Source organism: Xiphophorus hellerii, chromosome 2, assembly GCF_003331165.1.
Source record: "Xiphophorus hellerii strain 12219 chromosome 2, Xiphophorus_hellerii-4.1, whole genome shotgun sequence".
Classification (NCBI taxonomy): Eukaryota; Metazoa; Chordata; class Actinopteri; order Cyprinodontiformes; family Poeciliidae; genus Xiphophorus; species Xiphophorus hellerii.
Genome location: NC_045673.1, coordinates 7,279,383 through 7,296,800, shown reverse-complemented (window position 1 = coordinate 7,296,800; position 17,418 = coordinate 7,279,383). Strand labels below are relative to the sequence as shown.

General features: G+C 36.2%; 1 protein-coding gene across 3 annotated transcripts in view; it reads left to right on the top strand.

Annotated features, from left to right (window-relative positions):
• Positions 1-1,575: 1,575 nt before the first annotated feature.
• The window catches only part of ano3 (anoctamin 3), a 46,310-nt gene continuing 30,467 nt past the window's right edge, over positions 1,576-17,418 (top strand). The window contains exons 1-2 of one of the 3 annotated variants that reach the window (XM_032581879.1): positions 1,576-1,791; positions 16,122-16,328. In XM_032581879.1, coding sequence (XP_032437770.1) covers positions 1,746-1,791; positions 16,122-16,328 — 253 coding nt within the window. In that variant the 5' untranslated portion in view covers positions 1,576-1,745. The remainder of the gene's footprint in view (positions 1,792-16,121; positions 16,329-17,418) is intronic. The other 2 variants (XM_032581871.1, XM_032581861.1) reach the window with 2 other exon arrangements.

The window sequence follows — 17,418 nt, the reverse complement described above, 5'->3', positions numbered from 1 at the left end:
AAACAAAGTTCATTTATGGTCAAGATTTCACAATACAGTAGTGCCTAGTGACCAAGCTATAGTTACTGAAACAGGAGGATTATAACCATTTCATAAGAAGTTACCTCGATGTGTTTCTTCAAGTTGGACGGGGAGTTTTTGTAAGATAGAATTTCCATGTGACTGCTACTGATTGCGAGACTTGCTTTGTGTTTAATGGGAGAAGCGAAACAGGTGTATCCTAATTAAAAGTAAAGAAATCAAGAAATGGCAAAAAATGTGGAATGAAGATAAGAAAGGAAGACGATTATATGAAGTACAAAAGTCAGTTTGAATTCGAAGCATTAATGAACGAAACAGAAGAGAAGAAATAATAATTAGTAGATTAAGAGTAGGTCATACCTACTTAAATGACATGCTTTATAAAATAGGGAGGAAAAATAATGATAAATGTGAGAGATGTGGAGAGAAAGAAAATGTAGAACACATATTGATGAACTGTAAGTCAAATGAACTCGAAAGGGAAGAATTAAAGAGAATAGTTAGAAATATGGGGCATGAATGGAATCTTAAAGGTATATTAGGAAATGAAGGAAACATAACAGATATTCACAAATTAAGGAAAGCATTGTTTATTTATCTTAAGAATACAAAATTAAAAAGTAGAATTTAATAGATATGAAGTAATGCTTCTACACACTCATGTACAGTAGGTGGCGGTATGCACCTTAAAGTTGCTTGTGATCCGCCATAATAGAAAAGAAGAAGAAGAAGAAGTATCCTATTGGTGGTGATGAACAAGCCCAGGCAAGCAGGCTACGGACTTTGTTCGGTAGCCTGCTTGCTACTTGCTAATCAGTAGGTGGGGTCAAAACACTTGCGTTTCTCTCTCTCGCTTTTTTGTAACGAGTAACTAAACCACACATTGAAAATGTATCGGAGTAAAAGTACGCAATTAAGTTCGGAAATATAGTGAAGTAAAAGTGAAAGTCATCAAAAATTTTCATACTCCAGGAAAGTATGAAGTACTCCAAAATATACTTAAGTAAAGTAGTGAAGTATTTTTACTTCGTTACTATACAACACTGCTATTGTCAGGTTTTTTTTTATCTTTTTAGTGAAAAAATAAACTAGTGGATGATCACACTGTGCGCGAGGGAAATCTAAGGAAAAAATAAAATCTTCTATGACTTCTTTTTAGATTGCTTGATCTTTCTACGGCAATTATTAGAGAGGCAGCAGATGCTTAAAGAAGTAGACCTTATTATTATTATTATTATTATTATTATTATTATTATTATTATTATTATTATTATTATTATAACCCTGTGGATGTCTGACATCCAGTAGGACACAGACGTTGACTGACGAGTCAATCAATTAACATACCCTTGTTTTTATGCGTAAGACGCGCTGCCCCGGTCATTTCCCGCAGTTTAGCGTCTGGAGTCCGTAAATCAGGACGCAGGAGGACGCGTCCATCTCAGGACCTCCCCTGCCGGCCGTCGCCATGACAACAGCCGTGAATGGTGGCGGTCGGAGGAGAGGAGGAGAAAGTGGGCAGGGAGGGAGGAGGGAGCAGCAGCGTGCGGAGCGGAGACAGGTGTTGCTGGTGTTTGCGCATCGTTCGTGAGATCGTTCCAGCAGGATGGGAGACGAGCTGACACCTCCACGGGTTCCCTCCGCAGTTTCCCATGCGTTCTGCAGTTTAGCTCTTCCGAACGGGGAATTTGATTAAATACGCTGGAGACCAACCGAGAGCCGCCATGGTGCACCACTCGGGCTCAATCCAGTCCTTCAAACAGCAGAAAGGTTGGTCGCTTCTGTCCGTGGTTTATTTTTGTGGGGGATATGTAGTTCTTCTGTTTAAAACTGGGGGCTGACTTTTCTCTCCGTGATGAACAGTTTTCAAGCTCATGGTGTCTGTACTTGGTGAGAGTGTGACGCAGAGTTGGACGCTTCTCAAGGACCTTCTCCTGGGATGAAGCCTGTTTCTGTGCGCTCTGAATTATCCACCAGTTAATGCTACACTGATCAGATTTTAATGAAGTCAATATTATTAGAATTAAAGTGATATTTGTGCCACTTTCTACACAATACATTTGCTGAGAATATGTTATATGATAGGAATTTTCACGGTCTATATGATGCACTTTTATAAGTAACGCCAATGATTTAGAAATATTTAATTAAGTGCAGAGTTTGAGCATTGGGGAGTTTTGTTTCAACCCTCTGAGTTGCATGAGTAGTTTGTGTTTTATATAAAGTAGCTTTCTTTTGCACCCTGCAAAGGCAAAGCAAAAGATTTCAGTTCTGACAGAAATTTTACTGATTTTATTATAAACTCATTGTTTCATTTTGCACAGCCAAAAGAAAAAAATATTTTTGCTCAGCTCCTTTTTTACAAAAGAAAAAGAAAAAGAAAAGGCAGCTCAACCAACCAGACAACACATTTTCCTTGAACAGCTCAAATTGGAGATCACCAGGTAAAATACTGAAAAGCTACAATTTGATGCACTTTTCTTATTCAATCAAATTCAGCTAAAACTTGAAAAATGTGAATTTCCTTCTTGAATGCTGTGGAAATGCTTTAAGCTGAAAGGATGAGGATAAATTATCTGAGAGATCTGAAGTGAAGTAAAAATCCTGAGAACTTCATCAACCCTGAGACACTTGGCTTCCTCAAGTGTTGCAGGAACACAGACAGTGTGAGAAATGAGAAACACTGCAATAACTTCTTGGAAAATCTATGATTTTTAGATGGCTCGCTATTAGAAATATTTTATTTTCAAATTCTTTATTGTATTTGTAAAAGTAACACAGTAGGAAGCATTTATTTGCAAATATATTGTTGCAGAATTGGTAATGTACTCAGCTTAAAGGAGTAGAAAAGCAGTACTTGATTAAAACCCCTTATGTAAGTTAAACTGTAATTTTATTTTTAAAAGGCAGTAATAAATATTCTAAATATCAAAACATATTTTAAAGACTATAAAAGTTATAAATAGCAGAATAAATTGTTGAAATAGAAAAATTAAAAGTCCATAAAATGCACAAAATACAAGAGTGTGAATCCTTTTTAACATAGCATAACATTGCCATTGCTTTGTCTTCTGTTAAAAATCAAAACTATCACCTCGGTCTCTTTAATGCGTTGTAGTTCAATGAAAAAAGCAAAAAAAAATTCAAATTCAAAACCAGAAGGTGAAAGACATCCAAGAGAACTGAAAATCAGTATCAGCCAGGAGAAAAGAAGATATTATTGTGTTTAAAAATCTTAACATGACAAAACATGTAAAATTTTTCTTCATGTTAAGTTTCAGTGTAAACCTGATCCAATCTGTTAGTAAAAACCCATCCGAACCGTCTCCATCGCAGCTCGATTACACGCAGGGCCAGTATCGATTTTTAAACCAGAAATACAATTCCTCTGAGAGAATTAGTCCTACTTGAGTCCTTTCTGTTCCTGGCTGTCTAAAATTAGAGGATAGTTGAGAAAAGGTCTGTGTTTTTAATGATGACTCAAGCTGATAAACAGGGAGCGTTTATGCATGCGGTCGAGGTGTTAGAAAGACTTCTGGCTTCCCATGGGAAGAAGCTGATCTGCTCGTGACTGAGCCTGCTGAGGGTGTTAGCGCTTCTCCTTTTGCTCACTTTTCTCACTGCTTTCTTTTTTTAATCAAACTTTTGGTGACCCACATGCGCATAGAAGCACACAAGAAGTGATTTAATTTGGTTTGAATCAACAATCTGATGCTTCTCTTTATTCAGATTTTAAATGTACTTTTGTCCAGCACTGTTTTTTTCTATCTTGTTGACGTTCCAGAGAATAACCCAACTTATTAATTTTATAGCTCAGACTAAGTCCCTTCCTGTCTTTAGTCCAGCCCACAGGAAACATGTTGCAGCAGATGAGACCAGATTAATGTGAAAGTCTTACAACGGGGCAGGAGGGATGCTCAATAATTTCATAATTGCTGAGTGCCCTGTTAAAGGGAAAGGAAGGAATGAGCTTTTGGCAGCAAAAATCCTCTTACAGCGAAATTCTAAGTTGATTCTGCACTTCCTTAAAGTCAATTAGGGACATAATGTATAAAAAGGGGCGTATCTGAAAATGTGTTGATGTGAAAAACTTTCAGAAATTAAAACAATTTGTGAATTGATCAGTATAAAACGAGAGGCAAGTCTTTAAAAATGTGATCACTGAGCTACGGGTCTCTGTAAACTCAAATACGTCAATTTATTGTGTTATTTTTCATTTCAAACCTAGATGTTTTAATAGGCTTGCATTAGTAGGGATAATAGGGATTAAAGCCATAAAACTTGTTTTAAAGTTAGAATTTGTGGAGCGCTTAGTATCTTACCATCACATGTCAGCAGTCAGTTCAATCACACTTTGAGAAATCAGGGAAAACTTCTCAGTAGAAATGCAGTGAGAAATCAGCTGGTGACTCGATTCAGAAGATTTCCAAACATTACAAACTTTCATATCTTTAAAACTGTGAATAGATAATATTGAAGTGCTAGCAGGCAGCATAAACAACACTCATCAGTGTGGGAGTTGTTACTGTGGGTAGAAGACTCAGCATCGGCTATTTTCAGTAAGAGGAAGGATTTTCAAGAGGAAGCAAAGTGACCCAAGAAACTATTTAAAAAGACAAATTATTTGTATAGCACAAACAATTATGCTATTCAAAGGATTCAATAGGGAAACAACACAGGGCTAGTGTCAGTGATATACTGCAATTTGCTTTGGAGACGTTTCATTGATGCAGCAGGGTTGCAGTATCTTATCTTTTTGGTTGTTCTGGAATATATTGAGTTATAAAATTTTGTTTTTAACAGAAGGATCTAGATACTCTGGATAATACACAGACTGATGTTAATTAATAACACCAACGGTAGTTAAAAATGTGAACTATAATAATTATGCCTTTGTTTGGGAATAAAATTAAAAACAATTTTAGCATCTGGTCTCTGGGACACAAGGAGGGATTTTGTCTGCTTCTCATAGAAACTAACACAGACTGCTAAGAGGAGGGAGGCTAGAAATAAATACTTTGAAAGATGCTAATTATAGTTCTTAAAGAAGAATCTGAATCAGATCAAATCAGACAGAGCTTTTGAAAACATTTTTATTCTATTTAGGTCTAGACTCTTCACCACTGAATCTAAACTGACTGTAGAAAAGGGTTGGAAATAATTGCTCACAGCTTCCTGTGTGTCTGTTAATTGCCTGCATCCTCACAGGGTAATACAGCGCTGCCATCCCCATGAGCTACCAAATACATGGTTGGGATTTCTGTGTTCAATATTGTTTGTTAGAAACTATATCCAAATGGTTCAAGAGGACTCTGAGACTTTGCTTCATGTGATAGAAGGCTGCTATATGTTTTTAAGTCAGAAGTTGTTTTATCTGTGCTATTTTTGCAGTGCTGCAATGAAACTGTCATTTTCAAGCCTCCGTTTGATCCTTGATCACTCAGTTTGACCAGGCAGCTGGAGGAAGTCTCTCCTAGATTGCCAGTTTCATCCCCATCATTCAAGATGGGTTGATATACAGTACAGTTTGTTGCTACAGAAAGTTTTCTTTGCTTTTTCATCTGATGGACCGACTTACAGAGACTGAAAAATCTATCTGCAGTGAAAATTTATTATATTCAACCTAAGGTTTGTTCATTCTTCCACACAGATTTTTCTGCTCTTAAAAGAGATTAAATGTTATAGTTTGTTAAAAATTTTATTTGTTCTTTTGTAAAACTTATTATACTGACATTGTCCTGGTGCGATTTTGGACAGTAAATGTTTGTTCTCAGAGTTTGTGTGTGAATAAACTTTGCAAAGTCCAGTTCAGACCACCTGGCCTCTTCTGCAATCAGGCAGTTGGTTTTATGGATACCTGACGTTACGTTCATGATATTGTTGATATTAGCCAGTCACCAGTTTGAACCGTGTAAAACGGGGAATATGATGAGGAATATGATGTTCATCCAAAAACAAAAGTATTAAAAAAGAACAAACAATGGAGCTTTTCTTTTTCCAGTGTGTGTGCAGCTACCAGTTCTTACACTTTTAAGAGCTGTTAGCAGTCACAGACTCTCAAAAGGTCTGTGATTGTTTTGTTGCTAGGATATAAGAAAACGACAGACTCAGCACAGATATTTTTCTAGTTGATTGCATCACTGGACCAAAACAATCCCTTTTGAACTTTGCGGTTCACATAGTTTATGAAGAGCTCAGTGTACGGACTCCAGAGGGGCTTTGTTAGCCATCTGTGGCCAGGAGCAGCGATGGGAGGTGGTATTGTGGTAATAGAGGGGGGGACTTGCAGATGGGAAAGGGAAATGAAGATGTTTAATCTCCTCAAATGATGCAACCCAGTGGTTGTGCCAGGATTGCATAATCTGATCCTAAATCATGGGTAAAACGTGCCATCTGCTCTGAGGTGTGTTTACGGCCAGGCTGTCTGGTGACAGTGAGCCAAGAACAGCGCTGCGTTTGGGATTATGGGCTATTTTTAACTTTATGAAGTCACTCTGCTGTTGATTGAAGTACTTAATTGTAGCTACAGTGACTGAATATGGTAGTTTAAAAAAATGTTGCCTTTCATGCCTATGAAGTTTTGTTGCTCTCATTAAATGATTTATGTTAGTCTTAAGTCAAACTCACACAAATCTAGTTTCTCATCCAATCATTCGATTCAGTGCAGCAATAAATATACAGGTTTATAACTTACAGCTAATGAAAATAAAAAAGCTGAATATTAAGTAGGACCAAATATCAATCATAAAATTATTGGCATACTAAAAAGTAGATGTACTATAAATTACATCTACTTAGTACTTGTTAGTGGCTCCTTTTTCACAAAACACAACACCATGCTGTGTGTGGTTCCAGCTGTAGTCCACATCCTGGGAATCTCCTCCAAGCTGTTAAATGAGCTTTGATTTACAATCCTCTCAAGCCTACTGATATCCATGTGACTTCTGCACCTTTTTTCCTTCCACTCAACTTTCTATTCATATGGTTTGGCATCTTTGTTAGCAATTACCTTTTGCCGTCTATCCTTCTTATGGTTGATGTGAGGGACTGTCTGCTGGAAAATTGTAAATTCTGTTCTCTTTCTTATGACATGTAAGACGTGATGAAACATTTCTGTAAAGCTGAAATCAAAAAAGATCAGATTTTGAAATAAAAACTTCAGTTTACTTCAGTTAGTTTAAAATAATTCAAACATGGGACAGTTTGTGAAAGTCAGGATTTATTTTCAAATTGCCTTGAGCAACTTAAATGTTGTAAATGATCAAATACTTTGAAAAAGTTTATTCCTTTGTTGTTTGTAGTCTCTCTCTGTGGGTCAGCTCAGGTCACTCTGGGTTTGTTTTTCTTGGTTATAAATGGAAAATCTAATAATCCCTTCTCCTCCCCAGAAAATCCGACTTTAGGTGAATTATAAGCCGACCCACGATCATTATTTCTGCAGCCAAAATGTTTTGGAGGCGTTTTCCACAAATGATTTCTTTTTCCAATCATTTGTTTGCATTATTAACACCAGATTGCTTGTTAGATTGGACAAGATGAGCACAATTAGGACAGGATTTTAAATAACTAATCTTTCCATTTTTCCACTGAGCACCAATATTCATTTGTTTCCGGTTCAACTTGAGAACTAATTGTGTAGGAAAAAGCAGCGGTTGAATATTCAGCGGATGATAAATGCTGCTCTTAGCACTTGATGTGAACCGAGCTCTTTGGTCTTTGATGTGCTGCCAGGTGGAGGATAAAAACCCTCCAACTGCTCACACAATGCGTCTGCAGGCGAGGCAGCTGGCCTAATAAAGGAACTGGAAGGGAGCAGAGCAGAATGACAGTCAAGATTTTCATCACATCTGCAACTGTAAATCAGAATTGTCTGGCCTAATGCTGAAGCTTTTTGTTAAGGAGTCTGACAAAGCATGCTTGGCTTGAAAAGCGCTGATTCTTTGTAAGCAGGAGAGATGGAGATGGGCTAAAATCACAATTGTTCTCAAAATGGCACATCTGTCCCAAGCAACAAAGTCGATTAAATCCCCTGTTTTTGTCTTTTCTGAACTCTAGCAAGTCATTATCACCATCATCAACTTTATTTATGAAGCGCTTTAACATCAGGCATTTCTGAAGCAAAATGTAAAGATAAAGTGACAGAGCTAATAATAATAATAATAATAATAATAATAATAATGAAACAAAAACTCAATTCAAAACACAATAAAAACCACTGAAAGTTAAGTGAAGTAAAGTCTCGTTTTTTTTTAAGACCAATGAGTAGAAATATGTTTTCAAACAGGTTTTAAAAATCTTTCAGACACGTCAGGATGTCTACATGAATTAAGCTGCTGCAGTGCAACTGACTATTGGACAGGTTTCCCTGATAAAAAGCCTTTTAATATATGTACAGCTCTGGAAAAAATTAAAAGATGACTTAAAATTATCTGTTTCTCGGATTTTACATTTTATAGCTATATGTTTGAGTAAAATGAACATTGTTATTTTATTCTATGAACTGCTGACAACATGTCTCCGAAATCCCCAGCAAAAATTTAGTATTTATTCACAGAAAATGAGAAATGGTCAAAATAACAAAAAAGATGCAGTTATAGTAGACCTCAAATAATGGAAAGAAAACAAGTTTACATTCATTTAGAAACAACAATACTAATGTTTTAACTCAGAAATCAATATTTGGTGGAATAATCATGAGATTTTTAATAGGGTTCAGTTCAGTGGGCTCTTCATTTTTTCCAAAGCTGTATGTACCTTGTAGCATCCAGCATCAGTAAGAGTCAAGCATTCATTTGTTCGTCTGTTTCTGTGTAGCTGCAGTTACCCCATCAGGGTCGAAGGAGGGCTGGAACCATCCCAGCTGTCGCAGACGGGAAGCCAGGGAACAATCTGGACACGTCGCCATCCATCACTGGACTCTTTTCACTTAATGCAACACATGAGATATAGCCTCACACGTTTCCAGAGTCGAGTGTTCTGCATCTCTCTGTGCAGGTCAAATGGCAGAGTTTGGAGGCCATGAATACAATGAACTTGTGGAGAAAATGGGTCAGATCTCCTGATAGATCTGTGCAAAACCTGACACTTCTAAGAAATCAGAAGCTAAATTTTTAGTATAAAGTGTCCAGATTTCTTTAAAAAGGGAGAAACTTGGATAAATTGCGCTATATAACATTTAATTTCCATTTGGGGTTACTAAAATATCTTTGAATTGAATTGAAAAGTATAAAATTTGCTTTTACCTTTTTTCAGGTCTTGATAAGTTTGGAATAAAGACGAGAACATATCTGGAAGCTGATACTTTGATTATTGTGTTGGGTTTCTAACAACATAGGAGCAAATAAAAAGAAATTAGAATCACACTGGAACCATGTTTTAGTTTCTGCTCCTTTTGGGAGGAACAGTTTCTTATTTTACTTCTTTTAAACAAGAAACCTTTCAAAAAGATGAGGACAGTAATAGATATATTTTTAAAAACAAAGTGCACTATGGTGATTGCTTTTTAGTTTAAAACCGTGTCTCTTGAAGTCCTGCAAGCTGAACAAAGATGAATAATTGAAGATTTTGGGTGAGAAAACATGCAAGGCATGATGGGAAACAACCCAGTGACCTGAATTCGTTGTGTGCGACTTCTTTGCCTAAGTTCTTACGTTGATTGAGATTTTTGAATCGTTTTAGGATTGTTTTTCCGATTCTGGCAGTATTTTAAAAGCTTTTGAATAAAATTAAAGTTTTCTGTATATTAAATAAATGTGTGTTCTTCCACCAGGTTGGTGGTACGCACCAGAGAGATAAGAACAAAGGAATCATCAGGGATACACCAAAAAGCATCAGATTGAAGCAGAAATGCTCAAGAGAAGCCTAATAAACAGACTCTGTTGCTATTTTTACATTTGTCATGACAACTAAATCAAGCCAGGAGTTTCACATATGCTAGTGAAAGTATGAGAAATACAACATAATTTGTAAGAAACAACAGAATGTATTTTATATTATTATAACAGGAGAATAACTGGGAAATCAATCACAACTTTCCCTGAAGCTCATCCAACTCCTCGTATCAGGAGGTTTTATGAACTCCAGTCAACATATTGCTGCTGCAACATTATTTCATAATAAGACACTTATGAAGATGTATCAAAAACAAACTTTTACTTTGGTCTAAGTATAAAGACATGCAGCACATTTTGTGTATCATCCCAACATATGTGTATGAGTTGCGTATGACATGCTGGCATTTTGTAACGTACTTTTATGTCGTCAGGAAATAGTAAGTTACTTTTGCTGTGACAATTCTGGGTCATTCTATTTTGTTATTAAATATTTATTAACTACCTAAATGTCGTAGCTCTATGTACAGCTAGTAAATGTTCCCAAGTGGTAAAATAAATATTTTCAGAATAATTCAAGCATTCAGCATGCTGAGGTGACCAAATAAAACCTTTTAGAATTTAAAATCTGTTTAAAAAACATCTACATTGTCATATATGCGTACACTAAAATTTGGATTATGTATAACAGAGTGCTTTTGTTAGATTTCTAGATTGAGTATTGGACATTTATAAACTTAGACATTGTTTTATTCTCATTGCTGTACATGTGACAGATGTAACTGATGGAAATATTTGCTCTGTTTCTCTTGTGGGTCAGGGAAATCCCATGAACCCTGCAGCATCTGCAGATATACGAACATATTTAGAATTTATCTTGTGTTAATGTAAGGAACGTTACAAATTTTTTTAACCCTCATGTCGGACACTTTTGACAGTCATTGAATCCCATACAAAGTCCTGCTTGTAGATGCAGGCCAAGCTCACACAGACGGTTACTATTCCCTGCATAAACTTGTTTTAGTCACAGCACTGACAGATTAAATACTGGACTAATGAACCCTTTAATGCACCGTTCTCAGAAGGTTGCTGCTCTGGTAGAAGAGTTCAGGGAGCCCACATGAAGAAATGAGGCTACAGAGACAGAGCTCTGATTATCAGATGGCTATTATCATATAACAGCCACTGATCCTGTGAGCTGTAACAAGACCAACACCATCCTGTTTCCACTGGGACCAACAAACTGCACCACAGTCCCATTAGCTCGCTCAATCCTCGTGTCATCTCTCAACATGTCGAGCTTTGCCTACGTCTGCTAGGGATTATCTGAACCGTTAAATGTGTGCAGTTTTATGACACCTATGTAGCTCCCACTTAAGAGCATAGTGGAGATAAACTAGACTTCCAGAAACAAACCTTTTAGAAAGTAATCCACAGAGAGCTTCAGCTGAGTTTACTGCTCTGTTATTTACTGCTTTGTGAGATAGTGAGACAGTTTTCTGTTGACACAGAGAGTCGCAAACATGACCCTGAAGTCTTCACTTTCTATAATCCCACTGCTTATGCTCAGTAATTAGTATGTTGCTTTTTTAAATTGCTACTTAAGAGGCTACTGCTCAGTATTGACTTGAAAATATTGGACCTAATTAAATTTTCTGAAATAATGCAACTGAATGTACTTAACGCCCAAATGTTTGTAATGCAGTCAGCACTGGGGACGTTCTTTGATTGGCTGCTTTTCTGAGCTATTTAATTATCTTTTTAAACTTCTGTTCTCACACATACACAACGAACTAAACTATATCTCAAAAATCTTAGCTACACCTGCCATACTTTATGCTGTGTATCAGTGTTTTGACATGGTCTCTTTTTGCCTGACCCATTGTCTATGTGCTGTGTGTTACTTTATATTCTTCAAAACGCTAATCTTCACATGTTCAGGTAATTGCATTACAGGACACTACTGCATAGTTGTAGCAGTTCTGCTGCAGCTGTCAGATGAAAGCTTGTGTTTACTGCAGTGGCGATTCTTTTTGTACACTATGTGAATGCACTAGAAAATTACAGCTGCATTGTATGTAGCTATGTGAAAATAAAGTTTAGCTTTAGATTTAGTTTGAGTCAACATTTTTAAGTAACACTTTATTTGAAGTTGTGTGCATAAGACTGACATAACACTATCATAAACATCACATAAAACCTGTTATGAACGTGAAGGAGTCTTCATGAATGGTTATGAATGTTGTCATAAAGTGTTATTCGGTAAATAATGACATTTTTAAATCAAAGTTGACATTTTTAGTGGACTATTAATGCAAATTTTAGTACAACTTTGTATTAAGTGTCATTATTTACCGAAGTACCCCTTGATGACAACATTCATAACCATTCATGAGGACTCCTTCATGTTTATAACAGGTGTTATGTCATGTTTATAACAGGTGTTATGTGATGTTATAACAGGTGTTATGTGATGTTTATGACAGTGTCATGCCAGTCTTATGCACACCCCTTCAAATAAACTGTCATTATTTACCGAGTATTTCAATCGTGGCTTATTACAGAAAACTTATGAATATAAATGTAGAATGTGAGAGTTTTCACTTTGATAATCTACATTTTAAAGAAAACTTTCGTATTTTGTTTGACTTCTAAAAATTTGTCATGTACAAAGGCGGTTTAGTCCTTTTGTACTTGCCAAACAATTTTACAAAAATAACTGCTCAGGTTGATTGATGCTAATTTGCTAGTTTTGCAGCTAACTCATATGATCTTATTAGCTTAGAGTAATCCTAACTGGTGGAATATTTCATTATTTTCCTATAAAGTAGCAAACCAGTTCAACTCAGAAATCAGTGACTGTGACGCTTTCCAGCTGTCTCCAGAACATCCTCTCATTGTCTCTTACTCTGTTCACCATGCTGATGATGGAGGATAAGATACTTTTTGAACTGGGCTGCAACTAATTCTTGCATTGGATAGCATGTTTCAAGCAAAACTGGCATGATCGAATGGGAGCCAAAGATAATCAGTTATTATTTCTTTACTCCTGTTGTTTCTGTTATGCTAAATAAGATTTTTGAATTTCATTTACTCATCAGAATTTTTAATTTATACAAATGGATTGTAGCTCTAAGCTTACATTAATGGTCCACCTCATTTCTTTTGACTTTCTCAATGTGAGCTGTATCTCACAGCTTTCATTAGTTTAATATCTGTGAGGCCGCTCTGGAAATATATGGCAGAGTCTCTGGCTCCGCTGGGCCTTCAGGCTCATCTTTAACCGGCTCCTTTCTCCTCCAGCAGCTTGGGGAAACCCCATGTAGACGACTGTCATGAAAATGAGTTATTGTGCAGCTAGCAGCTCCTGCACATTGGGGCATTAGGAGTGAATTATAAATGCATGTTTCAGTGGACTGTTTCTAAAAAGCTGCGGAGGGAATTGGGATGAAAATAAGTCAAGTTCCCTTTAGAAAGGGGAGGGAGGGTTCATTTTATGAATATGTATTATGAACTTCAGCACTGAAGCTGCAGCTTTACTTGAAGGTCAAGATCAATGAAACGGAAGATGCTTATCGTAGTAATTAGCCTCTGGATTGTTCCAATATCTACTAGACCCAATATCATTCTGTTGCTCTCTCACTGCTAACCACCTTTAAAATAACCTTAAATTGCATTAATAAAACAAGGACCGTGTAATTCAATAGCTTAAATATAAATGCATCTTATCTGATCTGCAGGACAACTGTATGTGAAGATATGATGAGTTGAAAGACCAAATAAATGTATTTTTAAATTGTAGTTATGACCTATTTCCTACTTTTCTCAGTATGCAAAGATGTCCTACCAAATAATACCTTCTCTGTCAAAAGTTAAACTGATGTAGGACCCAAAAGCAGGCAGGAGGGAAGCAGATTTTGGTAAATAGTGTAATTTGAATAAACCAACATGGTGCAGAACTCAAAAACGGAACCCAAACCTTCTAGATTATGACTTAAAAGGCTAAATTAGCATGTATAGACTTGGTTTAATGTATCTGATGCTACACTTCATCATGTTTCCATGCCATGAATTGGTAAGTATATGCAGTGATGCATCTTTATGTTGCTTATCTGAAGGATGCGGCTTGATGGAGCGGATGTGCTGACTGTGTTAATGCATTGTTCTATGAAGGACGGACATTAACGCCACTGAGCTCATAAAAAGGCTGGACTGCTGGGTGTCTGAAGGGGTTTCATACTTTTCTTTTTCACTCACTTTCTCAATAAAAAATCAATATTTTTTTATTGATTTGCTTATGCTTGTTTGGAAAACATGATAACATGTAATTGTTATATTGGCAATAAGCAACAAAACTGTCAAAATAAAATAAAACTGAATTTTTTATGGATTTATTTTAGCAGCTTCAGCAAAACTGAACAGAGAAACTGATTACTGCGGTGAGGCAGCACGGTGTGTGGAGTTCTTACTTCAGTGATTTTAATTCATTGCAAAAATGTGCACTCCTAAACACATTGTAATAACTGCAAAGTGAATACATAAACATGGTATGTTTCATCAAATTGCTGAATTTGCACTTGCATTTGCGTAGTGGCAGCAGCTGCTTGATTCAAGGAACAATCTAGTTATAAAGTTTTACTTTTTCATAAAACTGACTGATATTAAACACTCAAACACTCGGCTTCAGCACTCAGCTGAGTGGATTAGAGGCTGAAGAGGTTTCGAGTGTTTTTCAAACGTTTTTCTGACTGCAGATGTGTTCAGAATAATTCTGATGATTCATCTGATTGGCTTTCAATTAGTCAGAGTAGCTTTTTTGTGCAGTTTGTTTTTTTAGCATTTTATTGACCTTTACTACTTTACTGTGGGTGCAGTTTTTGGAATACCTAATAAATTTTTTCCAATTATGAACACACTCATAAAGCAGAAGACAAAGAGGTGGAGACTTGAGAGAAAATAAATAAATATTTTAAGACAAAAAATAAACCATTGTTGCAAAAATAATCTGGACATGTTTTGGTTAAGTAAAAAAAACTGATTAAAACATAAATGCAGAAATTTATCATAACATAATTAAAAAACAAAACACAGAGAAAAGAATATTTCCGCCTGCATGTTGAAACAGTTTACAGCTCTGAAAAACATAAAGAGCCCTCTGCACTGAACCCCATTGAAAACCTCATGGTTATTCCACCAAATACTGATTTCTGAGTTAAAACATTAGTATTGCTGCTTCAAAATAAATATGAACTTGTTTTCTTTGCATTATTTGAGGTCTGAAAGCACTGCATCTTTTTTGTTATTTTGACCATTTCTCATTTTCTGCGAATAAATACAAAATATTTGCTTGGAATTGCGGAGACATGTTGTCAGTAGTTCATAGAATGAAAGAACAATGTTCATTTTATTCAAACATATACCTATAAAGAGTAAAATCAGAGAAACTGATCATTTGAAGTGCTCTCTTAATATTTTCCAGAGCTGTATATCTAGAGAACCAAAGACTGAAAAGTGAAGGGAAGGTAGGATTACTGTGTTACTTATTACTTGTGAAAATACTTCGGAACCTTTAACCTGGAAATTATTTAAAGAAGAATAATAACAGAACATGTGGCTGAAAATGGATTAGGACATTTACACATTTTAAAAACAGTTTTAACAACTTTTATTGTCTCCTCATATATATATATATATATATATATATATATATATATATATATATATATATATGTTAATCAAAGTTGACATTTCTTTCACTTTATCTCTTCTTGATGCAAAGATTCCTCTATCATAGCCTACAGTTAAGCTAACCTGGTTGGTGGTCTCTGTTCGTATCATCACTGTGGTTATATAATCCCTCAAGTGTCTGACCAAACATGTCCTACTTATTAGAGCATCCAGTTAGAAAATCTGGAGCATGGCGTCTAACGCTTAAAGCTTGGTATCTAACAAGTCGTAGCCATTGAGAACATTTTATTACTATTTACTTTAATTTACATGTTCCTTTTAATATCTATGTTTATGTTTTGGTTTTTAACACGTTGTTTTGCTATAAAGTCACAGAGAAGTATCAGTTCTGTGTCAGATTTACTGTTTGTTTGTTTTTTTTCTTTAATGTATATATTATAGGTGTGGTTTATCTGCTGTATGTAGCTTTTTTTAGGCCTAGCATTTATTTTGTCCTCATTTTTATTTGCTCAAATAGAAGGACTGAGAAACACAAGAAAGACTTATTTTAGCTTCCTTTCTGCATCTCTCTTCCCTCCTCAGGCATGCACACCAGCATCAGCGAGATCCTGAAGGAGAAGAGCCTGAAGCCGTCTCGCCGCAGCCTGCCCTGCCTGGCTCAGAGTCAGACACATCCCATCAACCTCAACCACTTCCTGTCTGTGCCTCTGAGCCCAGATCCCAAACCAGACCTCGATGATCTGAGTCAGAGCATCAGCACGTCCTGCAGCCTTCTGCCACCACAGACAGGCAGGTCTAAAGTTTGGATAGAGATGCGGCTTGCATTGATTGCGCTTCGCATTAAAGTTTACCAGTGTTGTCGTTTCCATTGATGAATCACAATTACTTATGTCTGGACTTTAACTCGCCTGGTTTTATTGTTTGAATCCCTCCTGTCATGCAAGGCCTTGATGTAAATATTATATTTTATGGTCTGTAAAGAACATCTGTTGCACCTTGTTATACACACCGATAAATTCAAACACAGTCTGAGTGCTCTCATCTAACTTTGTTCTTGATACTGCACTGAACTGGAACAAGGCTGCACAGATTTTCCTGATTGTAGTAACATTCGAAGCGCACTCGCTGATTGTCGTAATCCTGCAGGGCATCTGTGAAACATTCTGTAAAGTCACAGCTGTCTGATGGAATAATGAAGCAAAATCCGTTCAAAAGGAAAATTATACAATCTTTTTTATAATAAATATAAAAATTATAAAAGTTGCATGGAGCCGCCTATATTCAAGGAGAATTATTCACTTGTCTGGTGTCTTGGGGAATATTCAGAAATAAGTGAGAGTGAAAGGTCTATTTTAAGGAGGGGCACAATTTTATTTTAGTAAGATTTAAAACGCTTCTGTGCAAACGTTTGATGTGAAACTGGAAATACCTTCAGGACAAATCAAGCGGTTGTCATTTCTCTTAAGATTTTGACAAGCTGTGACATTGAGGAGAGACAAGATGTCAGAGACAAGCATCAGATTTTTTTTTACCTCAATCTGAACAGAAAATAGACAGATGAGTTAAAAAAAAAAAAGACAGCACCTGGCAGGACAAGGACATGATTTGACTGCTGGACCTCGTATAATATTACATCCTATTATGTTTTATTGACATTACTGTAAGTTTAGCTGACAGTTTTATCTTAACGCTCATCAAGCTCACCAGCTGCACATAATAGGTTTGTTATTTAATCTCAATATGATCCATCTGCAAGTGGCTCCAATAACAGATGGATTGTATCTGCGGTTAAGGTGTTTCGTTAATCAAAAAATACATCCATCTGTAAAGTTGTTGTCACGATAAGATAACTCGATTTTTCTGTACTCTTCTTTTTTGA